This window comes from Coregonus lavaretus, assembly GCF_964263955.1.
Source record: "Coregonus lavaretus genome assembly, chromosome: 23".
NCBI classification, from domain to species: Eukaryota; Metazoa; Chordata; class Actinopteri; order Salmoniformes; family Salmonidae; genus Coregonus; species Coregonus lavaretus.
Window position 1 is genome coordinate 16,669,837 of NC_140010.1, and position 22,620 is coordinate 16,692,456.

A 22,620-nucleotide genomic window follows, 5' to 3' on the forward strand; every position below is an offset into this window, starting at 1 on the left:
GAACTACTATCACTTTTCCTCTGTCAGATCATCAGACGATAACATCTTAAATATTTAATGTATTTCATATATTCATGACATTTCAGATAGCCTCCTAACACTGATACAGGGTCAGATATTCTGTCCTCTTCTTTATGTTGGAGGTTAGGGTTGGGGGTGGGGTCATCTGAACCTAGAACTGTGGTTAAGGGTGACATCTACCTCGACCTCTCTGTGTCTGTATATTCCCTCTGACCCCTTGTATGTGTCCCAAATATCACCCTATGAAGTTCACTACTATGAATTGCACTACTTTTCAATAGGGTACCATGGGAAGCAGCCTGTGTCTCTGTACATGCCCCCTAGACACTTCCTGCTTCTTACTTGGTCATGGATCCCACAGCTTGGTCCACATTGGTCAGGTAGTTACAGCTGAGGTTGACCTCGATGAGGGTGGAGATGTCACAGATGGCCATGGGGAACTGACCCAGCTGGTTATTAGACAAGTTGAGGCTACGCAAACGAGAGAACCTGTCAGAAAGAGAGAGCGAGAGAAGGGTGGGGGTGAGAGAAGAGAGAGAGAGAGAGAGAGAGAGAGAGAGAGAGAGAGAGAGAGATAGTGGGTAGAGAAAGATAGAAGAGAGAGTCAGTGGTCTGACTCAATGTCAGTGGTCTGACTCAACAGTTGAAAAGAAAATACAAACAGAACCTTCAGCACATCATAGTGGAAACCTTCATATTGTCATGTTGAGAAAACAAGCAGAGTGTGTGTTGTCAGTAGCAACATCAAAGGCAAGTGGCATTTGGCTTTGTGTCCTATAGTACATCAGTGACCTTCAGTCAAGTCATCCCTAGGGGAAAGGGGACAGGGGATGGGGGGAGGGTACATAACCCACCCCTCATGGGCCGTTTGCCATGTTAGCATCAAAGCTGATAACCTCACAGACAAGTCTGCTGCCTTTTAGTCTGGTAATGCTTTGAATTGCTCACACACTCACAAACAAATACACACACACACACACACACGCTCACAGGCAGGCAGGCACACCCTTCATCATTTGTTAGGAAGAAAAGGGAAGCTAGATGTCAGGGGTACTGATTTACATGGTCATTTAATTCCAGCTGAGGGAGGCGTCCTCCTGGAGGACCTGAATGAGACCAGGAGGCTGGGACAGAGAGAGAGAGAGGGAGAGAGAGAGAGAAAGGGAGCTAGGAGAGAGAGAGGAGGGACACTATCTGTGTTGTCATCTAACACCATCTATTTTCATTACTTCATCACCACCATTCTGCTCTCTCTCTCTCTCCCTCCCTCCCTCTCTCTCCCCCTCTCCCTTTCTCCATCGTTCTCTCTCTCGTTCTCTCTCTCAAATATGGGTGATCCCTACTAATGTATATGCCATACTCATTAGTACCCAACATTGTCTGTGTCTGATGACCAGCAGGGATGCTCTGTAGCAATTAAACCCTCATACATAAACAACCACATATCTTTTTAGCTCCAAACTAGCAGCTTTTCATCTGTCATGTCTGTCTTTTAAATGGTAATTATCCCCAGAATATGAAACAGCAGATAATTATGATATGCCAGAGCCTCGTTTAATCTTTAACCTGTTGATCCTGGCACATACAAGATGTTCTCTCTTAATTTGATCACTCCGTTGTCACAGAGAAATTTCCTGCACAGCAGGAAATGCAAACTATTTAAGGTTTAAAAAGGCTTCTAAAGTTTGTAATTTCCACTTAAAAATGTCAGACTTTATTTGCCCTAACTAAAAATTTATCAACCCCTACAAAAATTATAATAATTATAATCCACATAATAATTCACATTTCCTTGCTGAAAGATTATTTTCCTCCTGTGAGAACAAATCTGTATTCACAGAGTCGGAAGGGCACATGCACACACTACTCTAATCTGCAATGATCAAACAAAAACCCACTGTTTAAAGATTCTCCATGCCCCAATTCTGCAGGCTTCATCCAACCTCACTGTCTCTTTCATACACGCACACACACACTCTTTCTGTCTCACACACACAACCCAATATACTCTCTCTCACACACATACAATGCCCCACTCTGCTCCTCTCTCATAGAGTACAAGGATACAAACATACACTTGTACGTGCAGTTAAATGGCTAATCATCTTCTGGCTAGCATCCTAAGACAGGCTGTGACTTGTGTGCGCACGAACACACGCACACACACACACACACACACACATACACACATTGCACAGTACGTCTTTCTGTGTGCTTTAATCTGGGGCTAGCAACTGCCGTGTCCGCAACAACCGAACGTTCCAGTTTTCAGGGGAAATGGAAAAGGAGCCTGTGACTCGACTTCGGCTTTTGGACGTTAACAAGGAGACACTCCATCTTAACTCCTCCTTCACATTTACTGGATTGGTTGAACAGTGCAGAAGAGGACCTCCCCAGAATAAAACATTTTCTTCACATCAAGACCAGTATGTAGGGGATCTAGTTTCAGGCGTTTCTTTTACGTCTGCTACGTTAGGTTAATCTGGGGCCAGATGGTGCCCACTGAGCAGTACTGAGAGGGAGAGTGAAGGAGGGAGGCAGGCCATATTAAAAGCCTCCCTGCAGAGGCAGACAGGTCTGGGCTACTCTACTAGACAGGCAAACCCAACTAGGCCCTGTCCTGTCCTGTCCTTCCCAACTCAGTCTGTCTGTCTGACCAACCCAGCTCAGGCCAGCCTTATCCTGCCCAGCTCCACTATGCCTTGTGCTAAGCAGCTCAAGTCTGCCCAACCCAAGCCAACTGACACTTCCCTGCTAACTGAATTACATTACCCTATTCATTCATCTTAAGCCCAGCACTATTCTGCCAATTCCATTCCAATCTAGGCTAGTCCAGTCTAGTCCAGCTCCAGCCCTACCTTATTGTGGCCCAGCCAAACCATGCTATATCCAGATCTGTCCAGGCAGTGCAACCTTACCAGGCCAAGCCCAGCCTCCCCTATCCTTTTTTTGAGACCCATCCCATATAATTCCAGCCCAGCCCTTTCCCCTGGATCGTACCACCTACCTCTGTAGCTGGTGTAGACGGTGGTCTGTTGGGAGGAAGTTGTGTTTGAGGTTGAGGTGGGTGAGGTCCTGGCTGTAGAAGAGGTTGGGAGGCAGCTGCTCCAGACTGCAGCAGGACAAGTCCACAGAGTTGATCCTCTGGGATACCATCTGAACCAGCGGGGGAGGGGAGGGAAAGAAAGGGAAACCTGGTGTCAAACATGATTATCTCGACTCTGCTGGGATGTGTGTGTGTGTGTGTGTGTGTGTGTGGCCTAGCATGACCTAGGCTTGTAAACAGGTAATCTCCAGGTCAAGCTTTTTAAAATTAGAAAGTTAGGAAGTCAACCGTGAGTGAGACAGGACAGAACATGCCACATACTATCTACTGTACATCTACTGCTATCTGTCATACTAGCCAGTCCTACACCAACTGAACACTTAGTCTAGTTCCACTATACTCCTCTTACCTCTGTACTCTACAATACTCCCCTTACTGAACATAATTAACTAGCTACTCTACAGTCTGTGATTTGTGCTCGTGCCACACCTCCTCCTAGTCCCAGGTTCTATTCTGAGTGTTCCCCTGGGCTTCCATGACACGCTCGTCCCTGATAATATTTAGAATATTTGGCCTATATCACTTTGGATGAGGGAGAGGAGAGATCATAGGAGAGTGTGTGTGAGAGAGAGAGAGAGAGAGAGAGAGAGAGAGAGAGAGAGAGAGAGAGAGAGAGAGAGAGAGAGAGAGAGAGAGAGAGAGAGAAAGAGAGAGAGAAAGAGAGAGAGAGAGAGAGAGAGAGAGAGAGAGAGAGAGAGAGAGAAAGAGAGAGAGAGAGAGAGAGAGAGAGAGAGAGAGAGAGAGAGAGAGAGAGAGAGAGAGAGAGAGAGAGAGAGAGAGCATGTGTGTTACACCTCTGGAAGCTATTGTGCCACTCAGAGCTGTACTCCTCTGCACACTGTACGAATGTACCTTGGCTGCGTGTCTGTGCCAGCGCAGGTGTTCAGTGAAGCTGTCAAAGCTGACATAGTATGTCTGGCTCTGGGGCCCTGCTGAGCTGAACGCCAGGGAGTGGCTGTGCTTCTTCACCTCCTCCACCTACAGACACACACACACACACACACACCGTTAGGGCAAGACACAATATACACACCTTCAGAGTAAGACATACACTCAATGTAAGATAAACAGAAGATAAACAGACATTTGTATAAGCATTGGCTGAAAACAAATAGCGAGTTAGACAAGACATAAGACAACATACACACCTTTAGGGTTAGACACACAAGATAAACACACCTTTAGGGTTAGACACACAAGATAAACACACCTTTAGGGTTAGACACACAAGATAAACACATCTTTAGGGTTAGACACACAAGATAAACACATCTTTAGGGCCACTGACTGAACAAATATCTCTGGCATAACAAAAACACACACACAAACACCTACACTTTCAGGTAGAGATAATTTGTGTGACTATTTGTGTGACTGTTCTTGTCTATCAGTGTACCAGTGTTTTGTTACTTCTGTGTGTTTTTGTGGACCCCAGGAAGAGTAGCTGCTGTTTCGGCAAAAGCTAATGGGGATCTGAATAAACCAATAAAACCAATAATAACCCAGGGACTTTTCAGTAGACAAGACCAGACAATCACTATTTTTGAATATCTTCTACGTTACAGATCATGGTTCAGTTTAGCAGCAGAGAATATGATGTTCATATTAGATATGTTCATAGGCTGTAATTTCCCATCAAGCGTAACTATAGACACACACAAACATGTATGCACATGCAGACAGGATTATAATTGCATGCGCAAACACACGCATACATGCACTCATGCACACACACACTGTGGAGGTGAATGGTGATCTAGAGGTCGTGTCTTGTGCATGACATGATGGTTGAGCTGTGGATGTGGTGGGATGAGGAGTCCCAGTCCCTTGTATAGCTAGCTACAGTGTGAGGCAGGCTGATGTAAAGATCATTTCAGGAGGGCCCTTAGAGCTTATTCAATGGCCCTGTCTATCCTTCCCTGCTGCGATATATAGCCATAAAGCCATAAAGGGATAACAGTCATTAACCAAAGGCTCACTCCCTAACTCCCTTTTTGGAATGAGAAATGCCAAGCCAGAAAATGTATTTATAGGGATCCGGCCTAAACTAGGACTTTTAAATTGGAAGACAAGGTGAATAAAGGCTGAGAACCCATTCATGGTATAGAGTACTTCATCATAGTGGGAAAGCAGATCAGAAATAAGTTGTTGGAAGAGTTAACATTGATTTGCAATGATGGCTTATTGGCCCTTCACCAGGATTCTGTCCCTGAGTCGATTAAAGACTGTTGATTTATCTCTATGATTGCACCCGGATGAGACAGAGTCAAGAATGAAGACAAATGGAAATGGAATAGTAAAGCTGGTGATGTCACAGTAAAGGGAGGTTTGTTGAAACTTTGTGATTCTGCTTCCTGGAATGGGTACATTCAAATTAGCTGCCAGTCCACCCGTCACAGAAAATTGACTTGAATGGGTATGTCTATCCTAGTCATTCTATTTCTATGGTGTCAGTAACAGCAGTCCCGTGTCTTACTGTACCTTTCCTCCAATGAGGGGTAGGATGTGCATCTTGCCCATGTGGCTATCTTTGACGGAGGAGACGATGAGGCAGGTGCCACACAGGATGACCTGGCGCCTGGTCCACCGATTGACTGGCAGCTGGAGTTTCCCTTTGCGGACGTTATAGGTCCCCGACAGCTGCACTCGCTCCGAGCTCTCGATGCTGTGGGGCTTCCCTGGAACACACACAAGGAGAAAGGAGTTAGCATAGTTAGCATCCAGCTAACTTAACACACAGGTGAGGGGGATACAGTTATCATTGTTAGCATCCAGCTAACTCAACACAGGGCCAGTAGCACAGAGACCTGAGTACTGCCTCAGTATCTAGAGTATCTATTAGCCTGAAACTAATACATTGATTGATGATTTATTACTATAAAGCAAATAATAATGATAATTTTGTATACATACAATATACACTGAGTGTACAAACATTAAGGACACCTGCTCTTTCCATGACATAGACTGACCAGGTGAATCCAGGTGAAAGCTATGATCCCTTATTGATGTCACTTGTTAAATCCACTTCAATCAGTGTAGATGAAGGGGAGGAGACAGGTTAAAGAAGGATTTTTAAGCCTTGAGACAATTGAGACATGGATTGTGTATGTGTGCCATTCAGAGGGTGAATGGGCAAGACAAAATATTTAAGTGCCTTTTAACGGGGTATGCTAGTAGGTGCCACTGGTTTGTCTCAAGAACTGCAACACTGCTGGGTTTTTCACGCTCAACAGTTCCCATGTGTATCAAGAATGGTCCACCACCCTAAGGACATCCAGCCAGTCAACACAGAGATATGAATAGTTGAATAGTGTATCAGCCTAGCGCTCAGCACACAGTCAACACAATGCTGTGTTAGCATAAGCACTAAACACAGTCACAGTCAGCAGCATAAAGACTCTGTCTGAGGCCCCACTCTGTTAGCATTTTGCGCTGAATAGCTTTTAGCGTAGCATTCAACACAACAGTCAACATTGATAGTCAGATTATAGATCGGATGATGCCAGGTGCTCTCCTCTACTTCAACATTAATTTGTTCTATCAGTCTTTGAGCTGTCTTTATACCCTTCATCGATCCATCCATCTCCCCCCTGTGACGTGTTCCCTCGTTCTCTCTGTTACCCTGCCAGTCGACCTGTTTATCAGGTTGTTCTGTCCATCAGTCTGCCCATCTGTCTCTCCATTCAACCAAAACATCCACCTGCTCTATGTCTTGCAATACGTCCCCAAACTAGCCTGCCCTCTCTCACTCTCGCTCGCTCTCTCTCTTTCTCTCTCTCCCTCTCCCTCCCTCCCTCCCTCCCTCCACTTGCATGTGCCTTTCTGGCTGTCTTTATCCTAGGTATATTGATCTGTCTGTACAGTATCTCTGCCTACCTATACACTTGTTTGTGTGCTAGACCAAGAGGCTAGGTCAAGGTATCTAGTGTACATGACCCCAGGCCATAGAAAATGACTCAAATATTACTGCGAACCACAGCAAATCACTCCTGTCCTCTACATTTCTCCCATCCACTCCACACTGGGTTTATGAGAGAGAGGGAGCTACTGCCAGTAGTATAGTAGGGTAGGGTAAGTACATATGTGGACAGGACACCACCCCAGGTCAGAGAGATATAGGCCATCTCACAGAGTACTGTAACCCACGGTAAACTACATTAAATCACTCCTGCTCCCTCCAGCTCTCCCATCCACATCATTAGAAAAAAGGTTGCTATCTTGAACCTAAAAGGGTTCTCCTATGGGGACAGTCAAAGAACCCTTTTGAAACCATTTTTTCTAAGAGGGAAAGGGATAGAGAGAGAGAGAGAGAGAGAGAGAGAGAGAGAGAGAGAGAGAGAGAGAGAGAGAGAGAGAGAGAGAGAGAGAGAGAGAGAGAGAGAGAGAGAGAGAGAGAGAGAGAGAGAGAGAGAGAGAGAGAGAGAGAGAGAGAGAGAGAGAGAGAGAGAGAGAGAGAGAGAGATGGTAGTGTCGTACTACGAGGTAAGTACTAACTAAGTACCAGGACATGCTCTTACAGCTTTGAATAATTCAACTCAGGTCTCTTACATGCTGACTGTAACACAGGAGCATGCTGTACAGACTAACACAGGAGCCTGCTGTACAGACTAACACAGGAGCCTGCTGTACAGACTAACACAGGAGCCTGCTGTACAGACTAACACAGGAGCCTGCTGTACAGACTAACACAGGAGCCTGCTGTACAGACTAACACAGGAGCATGCTGTACAGACTAACACAGGAGCCTGCTGTACAGACTAACACAGGAGCCTGCTGTACAGACTAACACAGGAGCCTGCTGTACAGACTAACACAGGAGCATGCTGTACAGACTAACACAGGAGCATGCTGTACAGACTAACACAGGAGCCTGCTGTACAGACTAACACAGGAGCCTGCTGTACAGACTAACATAGGAGACTGCTGTACAGACTAACACAGGAGCATGCTGTACAGACTAACACAGGAGCCTGCTGTACAGACTAACATAGGAGGCTGCTGTACAGACTAACATAGGAGACTGCTGTACAGACTAACACAGGAGCCTGCTGTACAGATTAACACAGGAGCATGCTGTACAGACTAACACAGGAGCCTGCTGTACAGACTAACATAGGAGCCTGCTGTACAGACTAACACAGGAGCATGCTGTACAGACTAACACAGGAGCATGCTGTACAGACTAACACAGGAGCCTGCTGTACAGACTAACATAGGAGGCTGCTGTACAGACTAACATAGGAGACTGCTGTACAGACTAACACAGGAGCCTGCTGTACAGATTAACACAGGAGCATGCTGTACAGACTAACACAGGAGCCTGCTGTACAGACTAACATAGGAGACTGCTGTACAGACTAACACAGGAGCATGCTGTACAGACTAACACAGGAGCATGCTGTACAGACTAACACAGGAGCCTGCTGTACAGACTAACACAGGAGCCTGCTGTACAGACTAACACAGGAGACTGCTGTACAGACTAACACAGGAGCCTGCTGTACAGACTAACACAGGAGACTGCTGTACAGACTAACACAGGAGCCTGCTGTACAGACTAACATAGGAGCATGCTGTACAGACTAACATAGGAGACTGCTGTACAGACTAACACAGGAGCCTGCTGTACGACACAGGGCCCAGGGCTAACACTTTTAGCTTGGCTTTAACACTCCCCCAACCAGAGAACACTACTCACACTTTACCTACTCCGCACACAGTTTCCCTACTCTATTGTAGCGAGCTTAAACCAACACCTAGCGACCTCATCAAGAGGTTCAGATCTCTTGGCATAATGGCTAAGGGTTGACAGTTGCAAGGTCCCAGGTTCAAGCCCCGGTCAGGACTACATGTACACCCTACTTCACTAAAACATGTATCTGAACTGTAGCTATCTGGTGCTTTCAGTTTGGTGCTGATGATTGTGCTCATTTCTTTGTAGGTAATGATACAAACAGATAAAACTACAACTTATGGAACAGCGCAGACTGTGAAGAGACACACACACACACAGCATTCGCTAACACGCGCACTCTACACACATGTTATTTTGCTGTATTATTGATTTTGTATCGTAGATATGTTATGGTAGAGTAGTGTGTAATAATGTGTTGTGTAACGGATTGTTTTATTGTACAGTGGGGGAAAAAAGTATTTAGTCAGCCACCAATTGTGCAAGTTCTCCCACTTAAAAAGATGAGAGAGGCCTGTAATTTTCATCATAGGTACACGTCAACTATGACAGACAAAATGAGAAAAAAAATTCCAGAAAATCACATTGTAGGATTTTTAATGAATTTATTTGCAAATTATGGTGGAAAATAAGTATTTGGTCAATAACAAAAGTTTCTCAATACTTTGTTATATACCCTTTGTTGGCAATGACACAGGTCAAACGTTTTCTGTAAGTCTTCACAAGGTTTTCACACACTGTTGCTGGTATTTTGGCCCATTCCTCCATGCAGATCTCCTCTAGAGCAGTGATGTTTTGGGGCTGTCGCTGGGCAACACGGACTTTCAACTCCCTCCAAAGATTTTCTATGGGGTTGAGATCTGGAGACTGGCTAGGCCACTCCACGACCTTGAAATGCTTCTTACGAAGCCACTCCTTCGTTGCCCGGGCGGTGTGTTTGGGATCATTGTCATGCTGAAAGACCCAGCCACGTTTAATCTTCAATACCCTTGCTGATGGAAGGAGGTTTTCACTCAAAATCTCACGATACATGGCCCCATTAATTCTTTCCTTTACACGGATCAGTCGTCCTGGTCCCTTTGCAGAAAAACAGCCCCAAAGCATGATGTTTCCACCCCCATGCTTCACAGTAGGTATGGTGTTCTTTGGATGCAACTCAGCATTCTTTGTCCTCCAAACACGACGAGTTGAGTTTTTACCAAAAAGTTCTATTTTGGTTTCATCTGACCATATTACATTCTCCCAATCCTCTTCTGGATCATCCAAATGCACTTTAGCAAACTTCAGACGGGCCTGGACATGTACTGGCTTAAGCAGGGGGACACGTCTGGCACTGCAGGATTTGAGTCCCTGGCGGCGTAGTGTGTTACTGATGGTAGGCTTTGTTACTTTGGTCCCAGCTCTCTGCAGGTCATTCACTAGGTCTCGTGTGTGGTTCTGGGAAGATCTCACCCGTGTGGTTCTGGGATTTTTGCTCACCGTTCTTGTGATCATTTTGACCCCACGGGGTGAGATCAAGGGAGATTATCAGTGGTCTTGTATGTCTTCCATTTCCTAATAATTGCTCCCACAGTTGATTTCTTCAAACCAAGCTGCTTACCTATTGCAGATTCAGTCTTCCTAGCCTGGTGCAGGTCTACAATTTTGTTTCTGGTGTCCTTTGACAGCTCTTTGGTCTTGGCCATAGTGGAGTTTGGAGTGTGACTGTTTGAGGTTGTGGACAGGTGTCTTTTATACTGATAACAAGTTCAAACAGGTGCCATTAATACAGGTAACGAGTGGAGGACAGAGGAGCCTCTTAAAGAAGAAGTTACAGGTCTGTGAGAGCCAGAAATCTTGCTTGTTTGTAGGTGACCAAATACTTATTTTCCACCATAATTTGCAAATAAATTCATTAAAAATCCTACAATGTGATTTTCTGGAATTTTTTTTCTCATTTTGTCTGTCATAGTTGACGTGTACCTATGATGAAAATTACAGGCCTCTCTCATCTTTTTAAGTGGGAGAATTTGCACAATTGGTGGCTGACTAAATACTTTTTTCCCCCACTGTATGTAATTGTGATTGGACCCCAGGATCCAGAATAAAATACAAATACAAAAATACTGTGAAGTAGGCTTGATATTGTCAGAGATCAAGTGGAACTTTAAAGGTATTAGAATATTCAAACTATAGTTGAAAAATGCATTAATTGAGGAAGAGCTCATGTTCTGAAAAACAAACTATGAGAAAAGGGCAAAGGGCTACATTTGAATATTGAGCTACTGTGATGAGCATGTTTTCCCTCTGCATAATTACTATGCAGTGACCTTTACTCCATTCTTTGGTCTCGTTTTCAGGCTGAAATCAAATCAATAACCTACTTTGCAAATGGACATCTGCCTGGTTAACTTATGAGCTTGTGGTAAAGTACAGTGTTTCAGTAACTGACTAGCTGGGGTCTACAGGTCAGAAGTGAGATGCTGTGATACACCTCAGACCTTTACAGTACAACCCAGTTCATTTTCATTATTGAGCTTTCGAGTCAGATGAGAAATTGTTGGAATAAACAAATTATTGATCAGCTTTAGCCTCAATATGTCACACTGGCAATCTCACTATATTTATGGCTTTATTGGAACACTTTGTCTTCCACATAACATAATAAAACACATACAAACAACTCAAACCTCACACACCCTTTACACTCATGCTCAACACACACACAAAAACACACAACCCCCACCCACCGAAGCAAGCACACACACACACACACACACACACACACACACACACACACACACACACACACACACACACACACACACACACACATCACTCTCTCTCTCTCTCTCTCTCTGATTCAGTGACAGTGGTAAACTGCCTCCATGTGCATCAGAGCTTTATTGTTCCCCTGGATGATAAGGGACCACAACAGGAACACACTTTTTAAAAGGGAAACAATATGGAGTGGTGAAGTAGGAAGCCCTAATGATAACACTGAGCCTAAAACAGTCTCTGTCTCCCTGGGCGTTGGTTTGACCTGGCGGCTGTCTCTCTCTCCCTCCCAACCCAGTCACATGGACACAGTGGGTCTGTCTGTGTATAGACCAGACCACTACTCTGGCTGGGTTAGTTGAAAGGAAGGAGAAGAGTGGGTGTGTGGGGCTCCCATGTGAGCATCCTGTTTATATGGGGTCCAGGGGTGGACACAACTTCTTGACATCACCATTGGTGGCGGATAATATGCTAATTCAGTGGTCACTTTTAGTCTCATGCTAGAATCAAACCCACAACCCTGGTGGTGCAATAACCATGCTCCAACCAACCAAGCCATCGGAACAAGGACAACTGCTTCACAAGGACTGTGTGTTGCATTTGTTGTCCTAGGCCAGGAGCCTATTCAACTGAAAGGTAGACCTTGGGGATGGAAGCAATGTAGAGGAGGTGTAGGGTTCAGGTCAAAAGGACACTAAGGCCTTGGTTACTTGTGTGTGTGTGTGTGTGTGTGTGTGTCTGTGTAGAATGTGTTTCTAGGAGTCTGTTGAAGTGCTTTGGGACACGTGTGTGTGTGTGAGTAGGGAGTGGTGTGTGTTTAGGGTGTTCGTTGCCGGTTTCTCAGGATGGCTTCCTTCACCTTTCCCAAGCTCAGGAAAGGCCTTGGTTTCCCTCTCCACCCCAACACACACAAACACACGCAAAGAGGAACTGACTTCAAGACCCATGGCCAAACCCTACCTCCACTCACTATACGACAAATCCAGACACATATTCATGCCTTGTATCCACAAAGCACGGCAATGCAGGGAGGTTTTAGCTAATCCTAGATCTGAGCCGGTAACTTCTCCTCATCTTTAGTGGAGTGTAAGCCCCTCCCCCCTGTGTGATAACCAGGCCAATTCCCTTACCACCGCTCCTCCTCACTACACACGTATAATCAGGCTGACCTGCTAATGAAACAAGACACTGCAGTACACACACCTCCACCACTGGGCCTGGGCACGCCGTACCGCAGGGCTCTGACCCACATTACACACACCTGGCTGGGTGGGAATGAGAACAAGCCCCACTTACTTACAATGAATGCTATGGTGCTGTGGACTGGGACATATGAGACAAATGTATTGGTAAAGTAGTGTAGAGGAGGGTTTGTGTTCAGGCTATAACTGGCTCCTGCTGCCTGGTCTTGGCTGCCTCTTACAGCTGGTTGCATCTCAAATCCCTATGGGCCCTGGTCAAAAGTAGTGCACTATTTTGGGAATAGGGTGCCATTTGAGATGCAGCCTCTGTCTGTTCTCCTGTATGAGATTGATAAGATCTGAGGTGTTGTATCAAGGCCTTTCTCACTACTGAGGAGCTGTAGAGACACATCACTGTCAAATAAATAACACAGCTACTGTAGTGCATCCTTCAGGGTTTTTTTAATCATCAAATGATGTTTGATGACTGTTGTTTTCCACCACTGACATTGAAAAGCAGTAATGAGATATTGAAGAAAGTAAGAAAGACAGAGGAAGTGAGTAAGAGCCAACACATAAGGAGAGAGGGTGAGAGGGTGAGAGAGAGAGAGAGAAAGAGAGAGAGCAACCAGTGAAGAACAAACACCATTATAAATACAACCCATATTTATATTTATATATAGAGAGAGAGAGAGCAGGGCAGAGAGCGAGAGAGAGTGAGAGAGAGAGAGAGCAGGGCAGAGACATAAAGATAGAGAGAGAGAGAGAGAGCAGGGCAGAGACAGACAGAGAGAGAGCAGGGCAGAGACAGAGCGATAGAGAGAGCAGGGCAGAGACAGAGAGACAGAGACAGAGAGACAGAGAGACAGAGAGAGAGAGAGAGAGAGAGAGAGAGAGAGAGAGAGAGAGAGAGAGAGCAGGGCAGAGACAGATGGAGAGATAGAGGAGCCTCTATCTGTGAAGAACCGTTGTCAGTGCTGGGTGTGCTCTCAGGTAGGTGACACACACACACACACACACACACACACAGACCACAAACACACACAGACCACAAACACACACAGACCACAAACACACAGACAGACCACAAACACACAGACAGACCACAAACACACAGACAGACCACAAACACACACAGACCACAAACACACAGACAGACCACAAACACACAGACAGACCACAAACACACAGACAGACCACAAACACTGGCACGTAGCAGTAGCGGCGGTGAAGACCAGACAAGGTGACAGGCTGCTAGGGACAATTAGCGTGTGGGCCAAGGTAGCGCTATTATCGCGGCCACCTCCCATCTGCCAGCCTGGCGGGCTGGTGCAACATGTTACAACTTTCCCACAACCGTGGGACAACCTTCAGGACTATCCACCGTACTACACTGTGTGTGTGCCTTCAGGACTATCTATCATACTCTGTGTGTGTGCTTGCTTGTGTGTCTGTCTGTGTCTTTAAGTACATAGCTAAGTAAGTAGGCAAGAGTTAGGGAGACGCTATTGCTTTTAGGGAGTGATTTTCAATTGGGTCTGAGAGGCCTGTGAAGCCACCCTTCTATAGCTTCTAAAAGCCCTAATGCTTCATTAGTATATTCTTAATCCCCTAGACATCCTCTTTAAAAGTTCCCAGATGTTCTTGCACAAAAATTGTCTGTTCAGAAGATTTACTGGGGGTTGCCTCTAGCGCTAGCTTCTGTGTGTGTATGTGTGTGCATGCGTGCAGTTCTTTTCATGGGGTGAGGGCTGACAACTGCCCCAGTCCCTCCAGGCTAGGCTGAGTGACATTTGGTTTAGTTCTCTGACAGCTCCCGTCTCCTTTCACACAGACAGACAACAGCATTACAGCCAGGGAGCATCTCTGTCAGCTCAGAGCGTCTCTAGACATGTTCTAGGATGCCGTCCAAAAGGCCTTCCTCTCCTCCTGTTTTCTCCTTTATTTCCTCTCCTCTCCCCTCTACTCTCCTCTCTTCCCTCTACTCTGCTCTCCTCTCCTCTTCCCTCTACTCTGCTCTCCTCTACACTCCTCTTCCTTCTCCACTCCTCTTCCCTCTACTCTGCTCTCCTCCTCCCTCTCCTCCTCTCTTCCCTCTAATCTGCTCTCCTCTCCTCTTCCCTCTCCTCTTCCATCTCCTCTGCTCTCCTCTCCACTCCTCCTTCTACTCTGCTCTCCACTCCTCTTCCCTCTCCACTCCTCTTCCCTCTCCACTCCTCTTCCCTCTCCTCTACTCTCCTCTTCCCTCTCCACTCCTCTTTCCTTTCCTCTCCTCTTCCCTCTCCTCTCCTTTTCCCTCTTACCACTCCTCTTCCCTCCCCTTCGCTCCCCTCTCCTCTCCTCTCCTCTCCTCTCCTCTCCTCTCCTCTCCTCTCCTCTCCTCTTCTCATGTTTTCTCCTCCATTTCCTCTCCCTGCGCCGTGTTGGTAATTTACCACAGGGGCAGGGGACAATCTGCCATGGCGCAGGTGACCATGAAACCTCCATGTCTAATCAAGGGGACTCAAGGACAGAGGAGGATGATTAATGATTTGATGGATGTCATGGAGGAGTCCTGGTGACTCGACTCAGGTCCAGCGCTTGATGAGGAAGAGACACACATAAATGGGCACACAGATATGCACAAAATTCAGTGCAAAGAAACAATAGATCAGCAATATACAGAAAGAAGTGAACTTTGATACTGTTCAAATGACATCATCCTGATCAGCAGAACATTCACAATCAAACCTTTACCCTTACAGAGTACAGAAGGGAACAGCCTCCTGTTATTCCAGTGGAGGTGTTTTCCCACCAGGTCAGTGCAGTGCCACTAGGGGCAGTATGGAGGTGAGTTCCTGCTAGGGAGAGGACCTGGAAGACGAGCAAGCCAGAGCGTTGTGTAGCGCTGAATAATCTTTGTCCGAGTCCAGCGTTTGTCCCACTTTCACGTTCACTGATTATTTTATGGTTTACTTAACAGCAACGGCTTATGCACAGCAGTGTGCACAAAGCAGCTATCTACCACACCCACACACACACATTTGCCCTCCCTGACCTGGTATGTATCTATGTCCATTCAGAAGGAGTAGGCAGAGAAAAGGGATGTCATGCTACAGCCTTCCACATGAATCATGGCTGACTAGTGGAACTGGAGAACACACACATATGATTATATTCTAGTTCTATTCTATTCTATCCAGAGATAGAGGGGAAATATCAAATGCCATCAGAACCAAATATAGTAGTAGTCCGTCTATAATGTTGTCAGGGAGGCACCTTCCAGATCCTACTTTCCTACAGTACTATTTATAAATTATAATCCAAATACTGTACAAAAACGTCAGATCAACCTTTGATATACCTAATGGCCAAAATACTTGGTCCTAGACAAGACTAGGCGATAGGTCTATTCTTAAGGATATTCCTGAGGCTGAAGGGAACCTTTTCAGTGACCATCAATCTAGATCAAGTAAAGTAGGCCAATTAGGAGTGCCTGAACTGACACTGTAGTGTATTAGGTGTGTACTGGTCTGGATTTTCTGAGAAACTGACACAGTCGTGCATTCCCTGAACAGTTTTCTGAATCCCAAGTGAGCGTGCGAACGCGAGAGATAATCTGGTTGCTATGACATCATTACAACAGCTGTTTACTATGACATCATTACAACTGGTTGAAATCTGGTTGTAAGAGAGAAAGGAGCGAGAAAGGATTTTCCTCAGTGATTCCCTCCAATGAAAGGGTGGGAGGTTGATGTGATGTGTGTGCTCCCCTCTCCTCTCCTGACTCCCACTGTTATGCAACGAGCATGTTATGAAACCTTACATTTGAAACACGAGCCCTTTGATCAGCCAGCATACACACACACACACAAACACATACACAGAGCACTCAGCATTGTCTTCAGTGACAGAGGCCTGTGTTTGTGTGTGTTTGTGCATGTGTGTGTGTGTGTGTAATCTGTGTGCGTGTGTGTGTAATCAGTGTATGTGTGTGTGTGTACTGTGTGTATATATACAGTGAATTCAGAAAGTATTCAGACCCTTTGACTTTTTCCACATTTTGTTACGGTACAGTCTTATTCTAAAATTGATTAAATAAAACATTTTCCTCATCAATCTACACACAATACCCCATAATGACAAAGCAAAAACAGGTTTGTGGTTGTTCTCGGTGGTTCCAAACTTCTTCCATTTAAGAATGATGGAGGCCACTGTGTTCTTGGGGACCTTCAATGCTGCAGAATATTTCTGGTACCATTCCCCAGATCCGTGCCTCGACACAATCCTGTCTCGGAGCTCTAAGACAAATTCCTTCAACCTCATGGCTTGGTTTTTACTCTGACATGCACTATCAACTGTGGGACCTTATTATAGACAGGTGTGTGCCTTTCCAAATCATGTCCAATCAATTGAATTTACCACAGGTGGACTCCAATCAAGTTGTAGAAACTTCTCAAGGATGATCAATGGAAACAGGATGCAGCTGGGCTCAATTTCGAGTCTCTTAGCAAAGGGTCTGAATACTTATGTTTTTTTTTTTATAAATTTGCACACACACAAAAAATATATATATACAGAACCAGTCAAAAGTTTGGACTCACCTACTCATTCAAGGGTTTTTCTTTATTTTTACTATTTTCTACATTGTAGAATAATAGTGAAGACATCAAAACTATGAAATAACACATATGGAATTATGTAGTAACCAAAAAAGTGTTAAACAAATCTAAATATATATTATATTTGAGATTCTTCAAATAGCCACCCTTTGCCTTGATGACAGCTTTGCACACTCTTGGCATTCTCTCAACCAGCTTCACCTGGAATGCTTTTCCAACAGTCTTGAAGGAGTTCCCACATATGCTGAGCACTTGTTGGCTGCTTTTCCTTCACTCTGTGGTCCGACTCATCCCAAACCATCTCAATTTGGTTGAGGTCGGGGGATTATGGAGGCCAGGTCATCTGATGCAGCACTCCATCACTCTCCTTCTTGGTAAAATAGCCCTTACACAGCCTGGAGGAGTGTTGGGTCATTGTCCTGTTGAAAAACAAATTATAGTCCCACTAAGCCTAAACCAGATGGGATGGCATATCGCTGTAGAATGCTGTGGTAGCCATGCTGGTTAAGTGTGCCTTGAATTCTAAATAAATCACAGGCAGTGTCACCATCAAAGCACCCCCACACCATAACACCTCCTCCTCCATGCTTTACGGTTGGAAATACACATGCGGAGATCATCCGTTCACCCACACTGCTTCTCACAAAGACACGGTGGTTGGAACCAAAAATCTCAAATTTGGACTCCAGAACAAAGGACACATTTCCACCGGTCTAATGTCCATTGCTCATGTTTCTTGGCTCAAGCAAGTGCCTTCTTCTTATTGGTGTCCTTTAGTAGTGATTTATTTGCAGCAATTCGACCATGAAGGCCTGATTCACACAGTCTCCTCTGAACAGTTGATGTTGAGATGTGTCTGTTACTTGAACGCTGTGAAGCATTTATTTGGGCTGCAATTTCTGAGGCTGGTAACTCTAATGAACTTATCCTATGCAGCAGAGGTAACTCTGGGTCTTCCATTCCTGTGGCGGTCCTCATGAGAACCAGTTTCATCATAGCGCTTGATGGTTTTTACGACTGCACTTGAAGAAATGTTCAAAGTTCTTGACATTTTCCGTATTTACTGACCTTCATGTCTTAAAGTAATGATGGACTGTCGTTCCTCTTTGCTTATTTGAGCTGTTCTTGCCATAATATGGACTTGGTCTTTTACCAAATAGGGCTATATTCTGTATACCACCCCTACCTTGTCACAACAGAACTGATTGGCTGAAATTCCACAAATTAACTTTTAAGAAGGCACACCTGTTAATTGAAATGCATTCCAGGTGACTACCTCATGAAGCTGGTTGAGAGAATGTCAAGAGTGTGCAAAGCTGTCATCAAGGCAAAGGGTGGCTATTAGAACAATCTCAAATATAAAATATATTTAGATTTGTTTAACACTTTTTTGGTTACTACATCATTCCATATGTGTCATTTCATAGTTTTGATGTCTTCACTATTATTCTACAATATAAAAAATAGTAAAAATAAAGAAAAACCCTTGAATGAGTAGGTGTTCTAAAACCTTTGACCAGTAGTGTTTATATATACGTTATAAAGTAATTGATGTAAATCTGTGTGGAATATGCAAGGCTGTGAAAAGTGTTCAGAGAGCACATCTAAATTATTGAATGCGTTTGTTTGTGAGCGTGTGTGTAAAATAATATTATTGTGAATGTGTTTGCGTGTTGAAGTAAGAGCACTGTGTGAGATAGACAGAAAGATAGGGGGAGGGGAGGAAGGGAGAGGAGAGGGAGAGAGGAGAGAAATAAATACAGAGAGAGAGGGAGAGGGAAACATCGAGAGAGAAAGAGAAAGAGAAAAAGAGAGAGAAAGAAAAAGAGAGAGACTAAGACTCAGATGAAAGGTACTGTACTGTACAGTAGCGCTTGGAATTGCCAGGGATCTCACGATACGATATTATCACGATACTTAGGTGCCAATTCTATATGTATTGCAATTTGAATTTGATGTTCCAAACATATTGCTCACTATATGTCTGCTGTAGAGAGACAAGAGAGAGCATGAGAAATGAGTTTAATCAGTCATGGAAATTAAAGTGCTGAAAACATGTTGGCTCACTCTTTAAGAAGAAGATGGAGAACAAGCTATAGGATGAAAAATATCAGAGTTTTGGTGCAGGTACAGCAGACTAACACTATCTAACACTACAGTGAGGGAAAAAAAAGTATTTGATCCCCTGCTGATTTTGTACGTTTGCCCACTGACAAAGAAATGATCAGTCTATAATTTTAATGGTAGGTTTATTTGAACAGTGAGAGACAGAATAACAACAAAATAATCCAGAAAGACGCATGTCAAAAATGTTATACATTGATTTGCATTTTAATGAGGGAAATAAGTATTCGACCCCCTCTCAATCAGAAAGATTTCTGGCTCCCAGGTGTCTTTTATACAGGTAACGAGCTGAGATTACGAGCACACTCTTAAAGGGAGTGCTCCTAATCTCAGCTTGTTACCTGTATAAAAGACACCTGTCCACAGAAGCAATCAATCAATCAGATTCCAAACTCTCCACCATGGCCAAAGAGCTCTCCAAGGATGTCAGGGACAAGATTGTAGACCTACACAAGGCTGGAATGGGCTACAAGACCATCGCCAAGCAGCTTGGTGAGGAAGTGACAACAGTTGGTGTGATTATTCGCAAATGGAAGAAACACAAAAGAACTGTCAATCTCCCTAGGCCAGGCGCGAGTTGCAATGATCATGAGAACGGTGAGGAATCAGCCCAGAACTACACGGGAGGATCTTGTCAATGATCTCAAGGCAGCTGGGACCATAGTCACCAAGAAAACAATTGGTAACACACTACGCCATGAAGGACTGAAATCCTGCAGAGCCCGCAAGGTCCCCCTGCTCAAGCCAGCGCATGTCCAGGCCCGTCTGAAGTTTGCCAATGACCATCTGGATGATCCAGAGGAGGAATGGGAGAAGGTCATGTGGTCTGATGAGACAAAAATATAACTTTTTGGTCTAAACTCCACTCGCCGTGTTTGGAGGAAGAAGAAGGATGAGTACAACCCCAAGAACACCATCCCAACCGTGAAGCATGGAGGTGGAAACATGCTTTTCTGCAAAGGGGACAGGATGACTGCACCGTATTGAGGGGAGGATGGATGGGGCCATGTATCGTGAGATCTTGGCCAACAACCTCCTTCCCTCAGTAAGAGCATTGAAGATGGGTCGTGGCTGGGTCTTCCAGCATGACAACGACCTGAAACACACAGCCAGGGCAACTAAGGAGTGGCTCCGTAAGAAGCATCTCAAGGTCCTAGAGTGGCCTAGCCAGTCTCCAGACCTGAACCCAATAGAAAATCTTTGGAGGGAGCTGAAAGTCCGTATTGCCCAGCGACAGCCCCGAAACCTGAAGGATCTGGAGAAGGTCTGTATGGAGGAGTGGGCCAAAATCCCTGCTGCAGTGTGTGCAAACCTGGTCAAGACCTACAGGAAACGTATGATCTCTGTAATTGCAAACAAAGGTTTCTGTACCAAATATTAAGTTCTGCTTTTCTGATGTATCAAATACTTATGTCATGCAATAAAATGCAAATTAATTACTTAAAAATCATACAATGTGATTTTCTGGATTTTTGTTTTAGATTCTGTCTCTCACAGTTGAAGTGTACCTATGATAAAAAATTACAGACCTCTACATGCTTTGTAAGTAGGCAAACCTGCAAAATTAGCAGTGTATCAAATACTTGTTCTCCCCACTGTATATATATACACTACCGTTCAAAAGTTTGGGGTCACTTAGACATTTCCTTGTTTTCCAAAAATAATGATTTTTAATAGAAATAATAATTGTGTCCTTCAAACTTTGCTTTCGTCAACGAATCCTCCATTTGTAGCAATTACAGCCTTGCAGACCTTTGGCATTCTAGTTGTCAATTTGTTGAGGTAATCTGAATAGATTTCACCCCATGCTTCCTGAAGCACCTCCCACAAGTTGGATTGGCATGATGGGCACTTCTTACGGTCAAGCTGCTCCCACAACAGCTCAATAGGGTTGAGATCCGGTGACTGTGCTGGCCACTCCATTATAGACAGAATACCAGTTGACTACTTCTTCCCTAAATAGTTCTTGCATAGTTTGGAGCTGTGCTTTGGGTCATTGTCCTGTTGTATGAGGAAATTGGCTCCAATCAAGCACCGTCCACAGGGTATGGCATGGCGTTGCAAAATGGAGTGATAGCCTTCCTTCTTCAAGATCCCTTTTACCCTGTACAAATCTCCCACTTTACCACCACCAAAGCACCCACATACTATCACATTGCCTCCACCATGCTTGACAGATGGCATCAAGCACTCCTCCAGCATCTTTTCATTTGGTCTGCGTCTCACAAATTTACTTCTTTGTGATCCGAACACCTCAAACTTCGATTCGTCTGTCCATAACACTTTTTTCCAATCTTCCTCTGTCTAGTGTCCATGTTCTTTTGCCCATCTTAATCTTTTCTTTTTATTGGCCAGTCTGAGATTTGGCTTTTTCTTTCCAACTCTGCCTAGAAGGTCAGCATCCCGGAGTCGCCTCTTCACTGTTGACGTTGAGACTGATGTTTTGCGGGTACTATTTAATGAAGCTGCCAGTTGAGGACCTGTGAGGCGTCTGTTTCTCAAACTAGACACTCTAATGTATTTGTCCTCTTGCTCAGTTGTGCACCGGGGCCTCCCACTCCTCTTTCTATTCTGGTTAGAGACAGTTTGCGCTGTTCTGTGAAGGGAGTAGTACACAGCGTTGTACGAGAGCTTCAGTTTCTTGGCAATTTCTCACATGGAATAGCCTTCATTTCTCAAAACAAGAATAGACTGACGAGTTTCAGAAGAACATTTCTGGCCTTTTTGATCCTGTAATCGAACCCACAATTGCTGATGCTCCAGATACTCAACTAGTCTCAAGAAGGCCAGTTGTATTGCTTCTTTAATCAGCACAACCGTTTTCAGCTGTGCTAACATAATTGCAAAAGGGTTTTCTAATGATCAATTAGCCTTTTAAGATGATCAACTTGGATTAGCAAACACAACGTGCCATTGGAACACAGGACTGATGGTTGCTGATAATGGGCCTCTGTACGCCTATGTAGATATTCCATTTCCAGCTACAATAGCCATTTACAACATTAACAATGTCTACACTGTATTTCTGATCAATTTGATGTTATTATAATGGACAAAAAAATTGCTTTTCTTTCGAAAACAAGGACATTTCTAAGTGACCCCAATCTTTTGAACGGCAGTGTATATATATATATA

At 44.6% G+C, this 22,620-nt stretch overlaps 1 protein-coding gene across 1 annotated transcript in view; it reads right to left on the reverse strand.

Annotated features, from left to right (window-relative positions):
• LOC311150638 (PH domain leucine-rich repeat-containing protein phosphatase 1-like) overlaps nt 1-22,620 on the reverse strand; it is a 92,731-nt gene that overhangs the window by 25,939 nt on the left and 44,172 nt on the right. The window contains exons 2-5 of the mRNA XM_084188129.1: nt 5,609-5,805; nt 3,980-4,105; nt 3,029-3,177; nt 364-510 (exon numbers count right to left, since the gene is read on the reverse strand). Of these exons, the coding sequence (XP_084044255.1) occupies nt 364-510; nt 3,029-3,177; nt 3,980-4,105; nt 5,609-5,805 (619 nt within the window). The remainder of the gene's footprint in view (nt 1-363; nt 511-3,028; nt 3,178-3,979; nt 4,106-5,608; nt 5,806-22,620) is intronic.